Below are 14,191 nucleotides of genomic sequence, written 5' to 3'. Positions count from 1 at the left end.
TTTGTTGGTGTTTTCCACCAACAGAGCCCATGCACTTGATCTCTGCCTTGTCTCTATGAACAGGTACACTTCAAGCAAAACATGGAGGAGTTTTACAACTCCTAGACTCCACCAAGTAAAGGACCTGGATCTATGAGCACAAACACACTGAGCAGGATATTGCCAACACCATACTTCGAACTGCTGGGCAAAGAAGAACATGGGTGACACCGTATCAAGAGGTGCAGACGTCAAGGTCCACACCTAATCAAATGATGCACCTAAAGGATGAAGATGGTGGAAAGTCTTGTCTAGAAGACTTAAAACATTGGATCCTTGTCGGAAGAGGTCAACATCGTCGACTCAAGTCACCTTTCTTGATCAAGAAGGACGACCCTGGTGTTCCAAGCATCAAGTGCGCAATCAATGGATGCTCTTTTCAGAAGACACTCTACGACACCGGATCTTACGACAACATAATGGCCGCAGTCACTTATCAGCTCCTGCATGGAACCATGCCCCTACAACCAATATATTCAGCTCCAAATGATTTTCAGGTCATTGACATGGGAGAAGACGAATATGATCCACCCACCATCCTTGGAAGACCGTTCCTCAACACTATCAAAGCAATCATCCACATTGAAACCGGAGAAGTCCACATGTACTTCCCCTCTGAGAGGTACGCAACTATTTTACTGACCATAACTATATAGTTGAAGACTCTAAGCAGGTCAGGACAAGAAGACGACGCAACCGCAACCAAGAGGAGGCAAATCATCAAGAACGGATAGGTAGACTACGAAGGAGAAAGACTGAAGTCATACAGCTTGAACAGAACTGTCCTGAGGAGACCGTAGCACCGAGTCAGGTATGGAGGGAGAAGATAGTTATACACGAAGAGAGGCGCCGCCGGAATCACCGACTACGCCACCTAGCGAATCCCAGGACGACTGAGAAAACAGAGAGTCCCGTTCGGAGGACATAAAAATACCGAACGCCTTGCCAAGAGGTAAACTTGGTAGTTACCCTTTCCTTTCAATTATTCAATTATAATTTGCTTAGTTAATCAGGTTCATGCTATCTTGAAAAGAAAATAAAAATGTTAAAAAATAGTAAGCCCCATGTGAGTATGCTCATGGCATAAAACCCATAAGTACATTCACTGTGGTGGCATAAAAATAAAATAAATAAGTTTTCATCTTACAATAAAAATATATATATATATATATATATAATAATAATAATAAGTGTATGATCCTGCTAAATAAATAACATTTATTAAGGAAGCTCAACATGATGAAGGCTAGATATTTATGCTAACACTTAATTAGTTCCACAAGCTTTGTTGTCTATTTGAGCTCCACAGAATTTAAGAATCAAGAAGACTAGCAGACGGAGGACATTCTAATCGCTGTCAGAATGCTGCTGACTTTCAAATACACCTCTGCCACCTGCTAGCTACATCAAGAGAAATTACGTCAATATTCAGCTTGGGGGAGAGCACCCCCATTTATCTCGCTAAGTATTTCTACCTATCTTTATACTTATATTATGTTAGAATATTAAAATACATAAACTATGAAAAACCAAATAAAGATTTTGTGCTTATATATATCTTTTGCTTAGTATGTTTAATAAATAAATAAAGTGGCTATGCTAATCTGAATCTTAATAATAAAACTCTAGTATGGATATGATGAATAGTTTCTCTGCCTAATTTGCAATTTTGAAGTTCTCTCTCAAGTTTAGACATAACTGTTATAATTTAAAGCTTGCTCCAGATCTAAACTTGTGGGATGAAAACTTGATCTGAAATCTAAGTTGTTAACGGATATGATATGGGAAGGTTGAGCCGCTGTTTATCTGTTCCTAGAGATGCTAGAATTCTGGAAAATTTTATCTTTGAAAAATCTTTAAAATATTGCATGATGAGTTCCTGTATGATGAGAGTTTAAATTCCTACCACAGCCATATATACATGCTTGCTCGACTTTGAGCCACACATTTACTATTTACTGCTTATGAGCATTGAGTGTGGTCAAGCTGTGTAGACCCTTAGGAGCTTGTCATGTGGTTAAATCAAGATTCACTTGCACGTTCACTCATATATGCTACTTCTACTCCGGAAGTACCATCCACATATATCCATCCATTTCCATCTCTAGAATCACCCAAAAATATTCTACTCCTAATCCGGGAGAGAATAGTCAAAAACATTTTCCTATCCCTATTATTCCCTGTGAAATAAATGCTCCAAATATTTTGGTTACTACCACTTGCTATATTATGTCAAGAGATGAGTGCTCTGAAAAAAAAGAGAAAAAAGAAAAAAAATATAAATAAGGAAATAAAAGGGGGCAAGTGCCCGGAACCTCGAAAGAAAGAAAAAGTGAGACGAGAGGTAAAAATGGACAAGTGTCCGACAGTAGAATTAGGGGTACAAGATACCCACCTGAGAGGAAAGAAAAAAGAGCATCTCATTCTCCTCATAAAGTTTCAAAAAGCAAGGAAGGTATGTATCCCCTCAAGAGAGCAAAAGTAGAATTAGACTTTCACCATTGTTATTACCATCATCACCATACACCATTCATTCGCCACACATGCACATCTTGATTTGGCTTATTGATTTGTTTCTGTGGATCCATGGTTTGACTATGCAATAAATGTCTTATAAGTATGTATTAACTGTCTCCCACCTATGAGCTCCAGATATCAAGCCTTATTAGAGTAGGGTGAGAGAGAAGGCAATGTCACTATGCCTTATACCACAAATACCACATATCTTGAGAGAAGGCATATACCATCAATGCCTTGGTAAGGATCCAGAAATACCACAAAAGAGAGATATGAGAGAGTCATACAAGGAATCTCTGAGTTTTATTTGAAAATCTGCAAAAAACCCCAGAGCTATAGCTGATCAAGAATAAGAGACATGGCACTTGGCTAGACTGTTCTCTCTTTTAACTACTCAAGACAGAAGTGACGGTTACAAGTCCCATGGTGAAAGGTAAAGTAAGTAAGTTTTAGTTCTTGACAGTTTACTCTAACTCAGAGATGAGATCTTAATTAAAAGCATGTGTACCGTCAAATCTTTAAGATATTGCAACAACTTCTAATCCATTGCTGAGTCTATCCTTGCTCAGGGACGAGCAAGAGGTAAGCTTGGGGGAGTTTGTTGACGGTCCTTAAGTATCAAATTTAATTATCAAATAAACAAAGAAAAGGATCCAAATGAAATCAACATCTAGACTTAGAGTTTCATCTGATAGAATTCCACGAGTTTTGGTGTTTGTCTATTTCTGCAGGGGTTATCAGGAAATACGGAAGAAAGGCCCACATGTCGGGATTACATAGAGATATCAACGCACCGCACAATTTTCTACCATCTAGAAGACTCCAGAAGCCACGAGACCGAAGCGGAGGTGAAACGGGGTCAGGACCTGGGCGCCCGCCCACCTGCCGAGCCTAATCAGGACTCTTTCTCTCGGGAGATCTCCACCGACCTATTGGATCCAGAATAACGTAGAACCACATCGCCTACCGACCCAAAAACGCATAGAAGGGGAGGACTATATAAGGAGACCCCCCTGGCCCCTGGAGAAGACATGAAGAAATTATCATAGAGACTGAGGGGTGCCCTCGAAGGAAAACCTCTTCTCTAATTAATATTTCTTTTTAGGCTTAGCAACCAATGTAAGGTAGAAATAGATCTTCTAGTTTCTACTAGATTGAGAGAGATAGAGTGGAGGTGTAGATTGGAGGAAGCCCGGCCTGTCGGTGTCTACTCCAAGCTTGTACCTGCGGGATCAAGTTCTCCTAACCCGAAGCTTGCTCCTAGGATTCTTCAGTAATTCGACTTCTAAATTCTAGTAAGTTCTTGTTTTATTGTTCTTATGGTTTATGAGTTTACTTTAATCTCTTCGCGTAGAGTTTAGAGTAATCATTGCTGGCGTAAACGTGGTGTTTAGGCTGGGGTACTCATAGATATTCCCTGACTAGCTGGACCATGGTAGTAGTGAGGAACGTGACAATTCCGTGTTACCTTTGTAGATCACATCTCGTTAGCAGGAAAGATAGGGTTTATAGGTGCGGGTTGAACATCCTTTGTGGTGTCTAGATTCCGTTAGCCTCCCCATTAGAACAGTAGATCATCTTTACCAAGGTTACAAGGAGACTACGGTTGCAGTCTTCTCTATTTATCACTCAAATCGAAAGACATTCTTTGTGCCTAAAGGGATAGTAGCAATAGATTTGGTTAGTCAGATGCACCCTTTCTTCCAGTGGTAAAAATATAAATATGATAACTCTGGATAACCTCTCGGGTGAAATGCTCACCGATATCCGTGCGCTTGCGGATCATTTCCTTATTGCGTTACCAAATATCAACAACCTCCATGATTCCACACTCCTAATCATATAAGCTAAAGTATTGCACATCCAATCTTTGGAAGATACAAACAAATCATAAATATAGATAGATTTATTTTTCCATTAGGTCAAGCAATCTGATCTAACAAATGTTTTAAATGCTACACTCATGATCTTATTATCCATCAACATTGTCTTGCTCACTATGCTTAAGGTTAGAAAAGAACAAATACACTTTTGGTTCTGTTGGTGTTTTTCACCAACTGGGCCCATGCACTTGATCTCTGCCTTCTCTCTATGAGCAGGTACACTTCGAGCAAAACCTGCAGGAGTTTTACAACTCCCAAATTCCACCAAGTGAAGAACCTGGATCTACGAGCACAAACACACTGGAGATATTGGACACTCAGGCAATCACTGCCCTGAGATGCTTGAGGACGTATACTACATCAACAACAACTACTACTACTACAACCATCCTCAACAAAATCAAGACTTCTTGATGATAGAGACTGGTATGGATGAGAGGGCACCCATCATCCTAGGGAGGCCATTCCTGAACACCTTGGGAGTTGTCATCTACGTTAGTACTGCCAAGATCAGTTTCTACATCAAGGGGCAGAAGGAGACGTTTTCCTTCAAGAATAAAACTACACAAATTTCAGAGCAATCCCGACATGAACCAAGAAAGAGGATCAACAGGAGGAACAGGAACAAGCAAATGTGGACCGAGTCAGCTAAGATGGTCACTGCAGCTCAAGGAGGTCAAGATCGTCGACTTAAGTCACCATTCCTGATCAAGAAGGACGACCCTGGTGTTCCAAGCATCAAGTGTACAATCAATGGATACTCTTTTCAGAAGACACTCTACGACACCGGATCTGACGTCAACATAGTGACCGCAGTCACTTATCAGCTCCTGCATGGAACCATAACCAACATACATTCAGCTCCAGATGATTTTCAGGTCATTGACATAGAAGAAAACGTGTACGATCCACCCATAATCCTTGGAAGACCGTTCCTCAACACTATCAAAGCCATCATCTATATTGGAACTGGAGAAGTCCACATGCACTTCCCATCTGAGAAGGTACGTCGTTACTTTACTAACCTTAACTATATAGTTGAAGACTCTAAGTAGGTCAGACAAGAAGAGGGCGACGCAACCGAAACCACAGGAGGCAAATCATCAAGGACGGATGGGTAGACTACGAAGGAGAAGTGATAAGGTCTGAAGACATACAGCTTGAACAGAACTGTCCTGAGGAGACCGTAGCACCGAGTCAGGTGTGGAGAAAGAAGTTAATTATACACGAAGAGGAGGCGCCACTGGAACCACCGACTACGCCATCCAGCGAATCCTAGGATAACTGAGAAAACGGAGAGTCCCGTTCGGAGGAGTTAAAAACACCAAGCGCCTTGTCAAGAGGTAAACTTGGTAGTTATCCTTTTCCCTTAAATTATTTAAAATAGTTTGCTTAGTTAATCAGGTTCATATCATCTCGAAAAGAAAATAAAAAAATGTTAAAAATAGTAAGCCCCATGTGAGTATGCTCATGGCATAAAACCCATAGGTACATTCACTGTGGTGGCATAAAATAAATATGTTTTCATCTTACAATAAAAATATAAAAATAATAAGTGCATGATCCTACTAAATAAATAAAATTTATTAGGAGGAAGCTCAATATCATAAAGGCAAAGAGATTTTATGCTAACACTTAACCAGTTCCACAAAGCTTTGTTGTCTATTTGAGCTCCACAGAATTCAAGGATCAAAGAAGACTAGCCGGCGGAGGACATCCTAATCGCTGTCAGGGTGCTGCCGACTTTCAGATACACCTCCACCACCTGCTAGCTACATTAGAAGAAATTACGTCAAAATCCAGCTTGGGGGAGAGCACCCCCATTTATCCAGCTAAGTGTTTCTACTCGCGTTTATACTTTACTCAAATAATAAAAAGATGCATAATCATAAAAAACCCAAATAAAGATTTTGTGCTTTTATATATATCCTTGCTTAGTTTGCTAAATAAATAAATAAATAAAGTTTGCTGTGAACCCTTATGATAAGCTCTCACATGGAAATAATGAATAGTTGCTCTACCATGACTAGTTCTTAAAATTGAAATCTCTCTCAAGTTTAGGCATAACTGTTATAATTTAAACCTGCTCTAAACCTGAACTTGTGGGAAGAGTACTTGATCTAAAGTCTAAGTTGTTAACGGATATGATATGGGAAGGTTGAGCTGCTGTTTATCTGTTCCTAGAGATGCTAGAATTCTGAAGAATTTTATCTTTGAAAATCTTTAAAATAACACATGATGAGTTCCTGTATGATGAGAGTTTAAAATCCTACCACAGCCATATATACATGCTTATTAGACTTTGAGCCATACATTTACTTTTTACTGCTTATGAGCATTGAGTTTGGTCAAGCTGTGTAGACCCTTAGGAGCTTGTCATGCGGTTAAAATCAAGATTCACTTGCACGTTCACTCATACATGCTACTTCTACTCCGGAAGTACGCATCCAAATATATCCACTCATTTCCATCTCCAGAGCCACCCAAAAGTATTCTACTCCTAATTCGGGAGAGAATAGCCAAAAACATTTTTGTTTTTCCCTGTGAAATAAATGCTCGAGTTATCTTGGTTACTACCACTTGCTATATTATTTCAGGAGATGAGTTCTCTCTAAAAAAAGAGAAAAAGAAAAAATACGAGGAAATAAAAAGGGGCAAGTGCCCGGAACCTCGAAGAAAAGAAAAAGTGAGACGAGAGGTAAAAATGGACAAGTGTCCGACAGTAGAATTAGGGGTACAAGATACCCACCTGAGAGAAAAGAAAAGAAAATATAGAGCATCTCATTCTCCTCAAAAAGCTTCAAAGTGCAAGAAATGTATGTATCCCCTAAAAAGAGCAAAAGTAGAATTAGACTTTCACCATTGTTATCACCACACACCATTCACTCGCCACACATGCACATCTTGATTTGACTTATTGACTTGTTTCTCTAGATCCATGGTTTGACTATGCAATAAATGTCTTGTAAGTATGTATTATCTGTCTCCCACCTATGAGCTCCAGATATCAAAACCTTATTAGAGTAGGGTGAGAGAGAAGACAGTATCACTATGCCTTATACCAAAAATACCACATACTTTGAGAGAAGGCATATACCATTACTGCCTTGGTAAGGATCCAGAAATACCACGAAAGATAGATATGAGAGAGTCATACAAGGAATCTCTGAGTTTTATTTGAAAATCTGCAAAAACTCCAGAGCTATAGTTAATCAAAGAACAAGAGACATGGCGCTTAATTTGACCGTTCTATCTTTTAACTACTCAAGACACAAGTGACGGTTACAAGCCCCATGGTGAAAGGTAAAATGAGTAAGTTTTAAGTCTTAACAATTTACTCTAACTCAGATATGAGATCTTACTTTTAAGGCATAAAACCACGACAGAAACTCTTGAGTTCATCCTTGCTCAGGGACGAGCAAGAGGTAAGCTTGGGGGAGTTGTTGACGGTCCTTATGTACCAAATATAATCATCAAATAAATAAAGAAAAGAATCCAAATGCAACCAACACTATGCCAAAAAATCTAATTAGTGACTCCTCAATAGTGACTCAAAACTAAAACACGTCACTAATAATATGATTAGTGACGCGGGTAAACAACACGCGTCGCTACTAAATTGTTGCCCATGACCCAGGAACAAGACACGTCACTAGTAGCATGTATCAGTGACTCTTCTCAAGAAAACGCGTCACTAGTAATTGAAGTGACGCGTTTTGACTATACACGTCACTTATATGTAGCTATATTAGCGACTCTTCTCAACAAAACGCGTCCCTTATAATACAAGTGGCGCGTATTACAGGACGCGTCACAGATAGAGAGACATAGCAGTGACTCTTCTCAGCTGAACGTGTCACGATTAATGTAGGCGACACGTTTTGTGTGGACGCGTCACTCATATATTCATCTTGCTGGACGCATCTAGCGGCACCAATCTTAATGCTTTTATTAATTACTGTTTTTTTATTAACTCCGTGAAGGCGGAAATTAAAAAAATCCCCATGTACGACCATCGATGCCGGTCCCGGACGCCGGTCGCCGCCGCCATCGATCCCCCAACTCCAGCCAGCATCGCCCTGCACCTGCGGTCCCGTCTTGTGGCAGCCCCCACCTCGACCACCAGTGGACGTCCCAGCACCTCCCACCTCCGGTAGTCGCTGCCGCCGACCTCGGTGTAGGGTATGTCCAGATGCTAGTCCTCCTGCTGTTATTCCAAACAACATTCTGGTTGGTCAGGGTGCTGCACTCTCTGAAGAATCATATAGTGTAAGCCATTTATCTAATTTGATTGAAACCGATGAATTCAGTGTCAACTGCATATATTTGACTGAGACAAATCTAACTCTTTTTGTGCCTGCAGGGTCTTCCAGTCGATAGTTTATCATCTACGGACGTGATCATGTCTTTGATGCAATCTTCATTCCAACTTCCGAGAAACAGTAAGTACATTGAAATATTCTGCTACAGCTATTTTACCAAGATTGATGCTCACATACTTTCTATGGCATCTGCAGGTGAGAGTTCTAGCAACCATTCTGAACAGCAATGCAATGGTCATACAACAATGCAGTTACAACAATTTGTCACTGGATTCCAGCCATCAAGAACGAACAGTTTTGACTTAAACTCATGCGATGAACTCATACAGAAGTTCATTTCCAAGATTTCAAATAGTGAAGAGCCATCTACACCACTTTCACCCCGCAAATGGGTCAAGATCAGAGCTGCGTTGAAGTTAGCGTCTGTAGGGAGGCTCTCCAGGACCTCAAGGAGGGGTCCGTACTGCAACCCATCAAGGCCAAGGCTTGTACCGATAATACGAGCTTTCCTTAACTAGCTGTCCTTGAGGTATATTATCGGTACAAAAGATAATATCTTTTGTCTGGTATTAAGAGAATGTGACAGCATGAAAAATGGAGCTTTCCTTAACTAGCTGTCACATATGGTGTGGCAACTATAAGGGATGCAATCTAATATTTATTAATTCAAAACCTTTCTATAGAATTATATTCTGAATTTTGACTAAAAATAATTATTCCTGTAATTGTTCTGAAAACATTATGTATGTCTACAGGATAAGTCATGCAATGCTTGCTGTTTTTTCAGGGCTGTGTCAAGCACATAAAAGACTTGCAGCAGCTGCTCATAAGAGGGTGTTCGGTTCAGTTCCAAGATCACCAAGACTTATAACAAATAATGGACGCAGCTGCTCATGAATCTGATATTTGTCAATGCTTTTTTGTTTGGGCCGGAAACCTGCAGGCCCATTAACACCCTCTTCCCTCTCCTGCATCCCACTGCCACATCCCAGCCGCCTCTGTCTCCCGCAGCCCTCATCCCGCTCGTGCTCTCTCCCGCAGCCGCCTCTCCCGCAGCCCTATCGCATATGCCGCCGTCTCTCCTGCAGCAGCCATTCACGAGCAGGACGACGCAGCCCAAGTTAAGAGATCCCGCAGCCGCCTCTTGCACTGATTCGTTTTGTTTCTCATGGCGCTGATTTGGTGGTCAGGAGCTGATTTGTTTCTCATGGGATTTGGTTAGGTCAGGAGGTGAAGATGGTGTAGACGACGCAGGAGCAGGCGGAGGGCAGCCGTGCGCGGCTTCGTCGGTGGCTGGCCGAGTTTGGACACTGGCTGGAGATCCAATTAACTGATCCAATTAACAGCTGCTCCAATTGCAGCTGCGAAATTCAATCCCTGGAAGGTGCGCCAAAGCCTCCCATCTTTGTCTGCCCCTATTTGCAAGAGCCCCTGTAGTTTGTTACGTTGCTCTGTTATTCACCAGTAGTTTCTCTATGCTAGCAACAACAGTAGTTGTTATTGGTTGTTGTGTGTGGTTGATTTAATCCCATGAATAGGCTGTCTTTAGTGATCGAGCAGCAATACCACATTGGAGAATTTTCAGTGCTTCCAGATAGAACTGAGGACATGGACTGGGTTTGTGAATGGAGAGCCAGATCGGATTGTATGCCTTTTGTTGTGTTTCCTAGGTTGTCTATGATGTAGAAAACACAACCACATGTTCTGACTACTGAGTTGATTGTTAATTTACATTGTTCCCTGATGGAGTTTTTATATAATAATTTTGTCATGTGTTGCAGTTGAACTGCTACATCTGCACTTCCATTTTCTTTATTCTAATGTGACCTTTTACCACTTTGATAGGTTCTGCTGCTGTTGGCTGCACTCCAGAATTTGATTCCCCTCTCTAGCCTAACCAGTACGTGCAAGGTGCTAATCAAAATGGTAAGCTATCACTGCCCACAATCATTTTAAGTGTTTAGCAGATTTCTAGTATCTAAATTAGTCTTTTGCAATATGTTGAACCACATCTAAATTAGTCCGTGGAATCTTCATCAAGTGGTGACAACGAAGCGGGGGGAGAAGCTGTTTCTGAGGAAGTAGAATCACCTATTGATGACGAGCAGCAGCAGACTGTGCCTGTGCCTGGTCCAATGCGTCGAGCTCGAAAACCAAGGACACCATCTAAGTGGCCGACTGACAAGATTGCTGTCACCGAGATTAGTCCAGATGAGATGCCAACCGAGGTGAAAGCTAAACGAAGATTGCGGTTGCTTGCTGGTTTGATTGCTAGGCAGAAGCTATCGTTAGTTATGCCATCATTCAATGACCTTACTGATAAGGACAAATGGAACTTGTTTGAGAAATATGTCATGGACTATTTGGTGTTCCCAGATGCAATGAAGCCTATGGGGTTTAGTGCTGCAATGAAGATGATATCTAAGAGTTGGAGAAACCACAAAAATAGGCTAGTAACCAATTTTGTCGATAAAGACCTCTGTCCCTTAAAGCAGTATCCGTACATTGAACGTGAAGATTGGGAGGAATTTGTGGCATTGAAGCAGTCTGCAGCAGCAGTAGCGGCAAGTGAAAGATACAAAGTGATTCGACAAAAGAATGTGCACAACCATTGTCTGGGCACTGCAGGGTATGAGGGAAAATTGAAACAGTGGGAGGCAGAGGATGCAGATTTATCCAGTAAAGGCATCTCTAACCCATGGGATGAATACCCTGAAGGCCGCCATAAGTGTTGGCTGCGAGCAAGGAGTAAGCTTGTTGTGTCAAAAGATAAAGCTGATATCATCTGGTCACAGGAAGCAACAGAAAAAATCTCTGAACAGATTAAAGAGAAGCAATCAGCCGCAGAATCCTCGGGCATCACTTGGGTCATGGAGAAGGATGTGCTAACTGCATGTTTGGGTCCTGAACAGCCAGGTCGTGTGCGCGGTGTTTCAAGTTACACTAGCTGGAAGCATGCATGGCCTGAATGTTCTAGCATGTACAGAAAGAGAAAGAGGACTGATGTGGATGTGGAAGCGATAGCAGCTCAAGTTAGAGAAGATGTTATAGCTCAAGTGAGAGAAGATGTTACAGCTCAAGTCACAAAAGAAGTGACAACCAAGGTTACCAAAGAGGTTAGCGCCAAGGTCACACAGGATATCATGGCCTATCTTGCAGATCAAGGGTTTCAGGTAAAACCACCACCTTCTAGGACCCCTAGCCCTGCTTGCGGACGGAGGAGCAGTTGTTGCTCAGCCACCAATGAATTGGACTTGGAGAACATTTCAATTGATCCGGATACCATTGATCTTCTTCAAGAGCCAACCCAGTGTTCCCTTATAGCGAACCTTAGAGGCTATCAAGCTGTGGTTGCAGAGGGTCGGGTGTTCCCAATGGAAACTGAATTGCAGTCAGTCCAAATAGACCACGAGCATGCAGTAGTCCAAGTGGAATATGTACATCCAGGTTATGAGAATCATGTGCTGCAGCCACCCCCAGATGTTGATACAAATACACTTGGAGAAGCTCTACTAAAGAGAATACAGTGGAGGAGGCTGCACATTATAGTCAACAGTACACAGCCATCCCTATCTCAGCCAAATGAGATCACAAAGAGTTCCAAGAGTGCTTCAAAGGGCACTAGTGCTATTATTTCTACAAAGCTACTTGCGGGGGCCAAGTCAACTTCAAATCATCAATCTCCTGCCACATCTGATGCAACAAATAGTGTGCCAAAGGACCCTAATGCTGCCAATCCTACAAAAAATCCAAAGAGCTCAGAGATGGGGGGTGTTGCCAACACTATGCTGCCCACACACCCAAAAGTGGGTATTGGATCTCTTGGAGGGAGTGGAAAGCCGCCCATGCAACATAAAGGGGCTAGTAAGGCTGCTGGAGAGAGTGTAAATCCACCCATACCGCAAAAAGTGTCTATTAAGGCTGCTGGAGCGAGTACAAAACCACAACAGCAGTGGTGTAGTCCTGGTTCCACCCATACCGCAAAAAGTGTCTATTAAGGCTGCTGGTTGTCGGTCTTACCCAATGTTCCAGAACCACATTATGGCAGAGATGTTGTCGCTCATTGAAGTAGTGTCTTGCCTCAGTCCTTGTACTGCAGTGGTGTAGTCCTGGTTCCACTTTTGTTGCTGTTCCAGGAGTCGTCCATGCTCTGCTTGCATATTCTGGATGCCGAGGATGGTGTTGTCGGTACGGGTGAAGAAGGCGCCGACCTCTTGGTAGTAGTCGTTCATGAAAGCATAAGAGGCGTCGGAGTACCGTCCTGCATCGAATTGGGGCTAGGGCCTAGACCCTGAAGCTCCATATGGATCAGTGGAGTACCTGCTCGTACTAAAAGGCGGGTTTGCCCACTGGTGATCTTGGCCCTCCGGCCACGTCCCGTGTGTCGGCTCCTGCGGCTGAGCATGTCGAACCCACGGGTCCAAAAGGACTCAGGGGTTGTAGTCGCGGTAATGCAGGTGCGCTACTTCTTCTGGCCTGGGATCAGCTCCATGCCAGGTGCGTTCTTGATGGGTGGTCATCCTTTTGGATGCCACTCGCTGTGGAGGTCTCTGGTTTACCGGTGCTACTGCAATCTCAATCAAATAATTCTGAACGACATAGAGGCCAAGGTTTGGGTTAGGTAACCGAATCTTGCCTTTATTATTGTATAACATATACATTACGTTCCCCTCTTTTTTCAGCATCCAAGCTTGCCTAAATGTGTCATAGCCATGATAAATTCGTAACTCGTCAATGAATTCCATTGACGAGTTTTCTAGCAAATTAAGACTAGAGGCTAGACGAGTGATGAGTGAAGTACAACCGACAGGTCCTTGAAGACTAGGTATACTAAGCTAATGAGAAACCAAAAGAGTAACAGGTAAAATGGGTATTTTATTTATAGCAGCATAAAGAAGTTGTAAGTCTCCTACTCTTACTTTTCTAATATCATCGCGATGGAAAAGATTGTACCCGAGCCATTTGTGGAACATCCTAAGAGTGGGGTGTTCCATGTCGCTGGTTCGGGCTTGACTATAAAACTCATCCCTAGATATCTCTCTCCAGAACTGGTGCCTCTCAAAATTGGGTAAGTCGGAGTCAATGTCCAGGATGCATCTTGAAGAGAAATCAAGATGGTCGCTCAATTCTCTCCAAGACAACATAATGTCCTGTTTGAACATCCAAAAAGCGATTCCCCCTCATAATATTGCAAAGTGCAAAGAAATTCAAGGGTGAGAAGATGGGAACCCAGCTCAGTTATGTCCCAAAAGTTTGTCCATCCCACCATCTGGAAAATCAAGACAAATTCGGTATCCATACCTGTATCTTGTAGCAAGATAGGATTAAGAGTGGGGGTGTGAATGAAATCCTTGTTCTTCCGCTGCTGGAAAACTTCCTTCTCTATACGGGTCTTCAGTCCAAGGTCTCCTGTCTTGAGGAGAACCTTGA

At 42.2% G+C, this 14,191-nt stretch overlaps 1 protein-coding gene across 1 annotated transcript; it reads left to right on the top strand.

The window, feature by feature from the left end:
• On the top strand, nt 9,760–12,961 carry LOC110437125. The gene is made up of 4 exons (XM_021465398.1): nt 9,760–9,881; nt 9,984–10,145; nt 10,607–10,687; nt 10,783–12,961. Exons 3-4 carry the CDS (start codon nt 10,685–10,687, stop codon nt 12,757–12,759), a joined length of 1,980 nt encoding a protein of 659 aa, XP_021321073.1. The 5' UTR covers nt 9,760–9,881; nt 9,984–10,145; nt 10,607–10,684; the 3' UTR covers nt 12,760–12,961.

This window comes from Sorghum bicolor, chromosome 7 (assembly GCF_000003195.3).
Source record: "Sorghum bicolor cultivar BTx623 chromosome 7, Sorghum_bicolor_NCBIv3, whole genome shotgun sequence".
NCBI lineage: Eukaryota > Viridiplantae > Streptophyta > Magnoliopsida > Poales > Poaceae > Sorghum > Sorghum bicolor.
The sequence above is the reverse complement of the archived record's forward strand: the minus strand, read 5'-3'. Positions and strand labels throughout refer to the sequence as shown.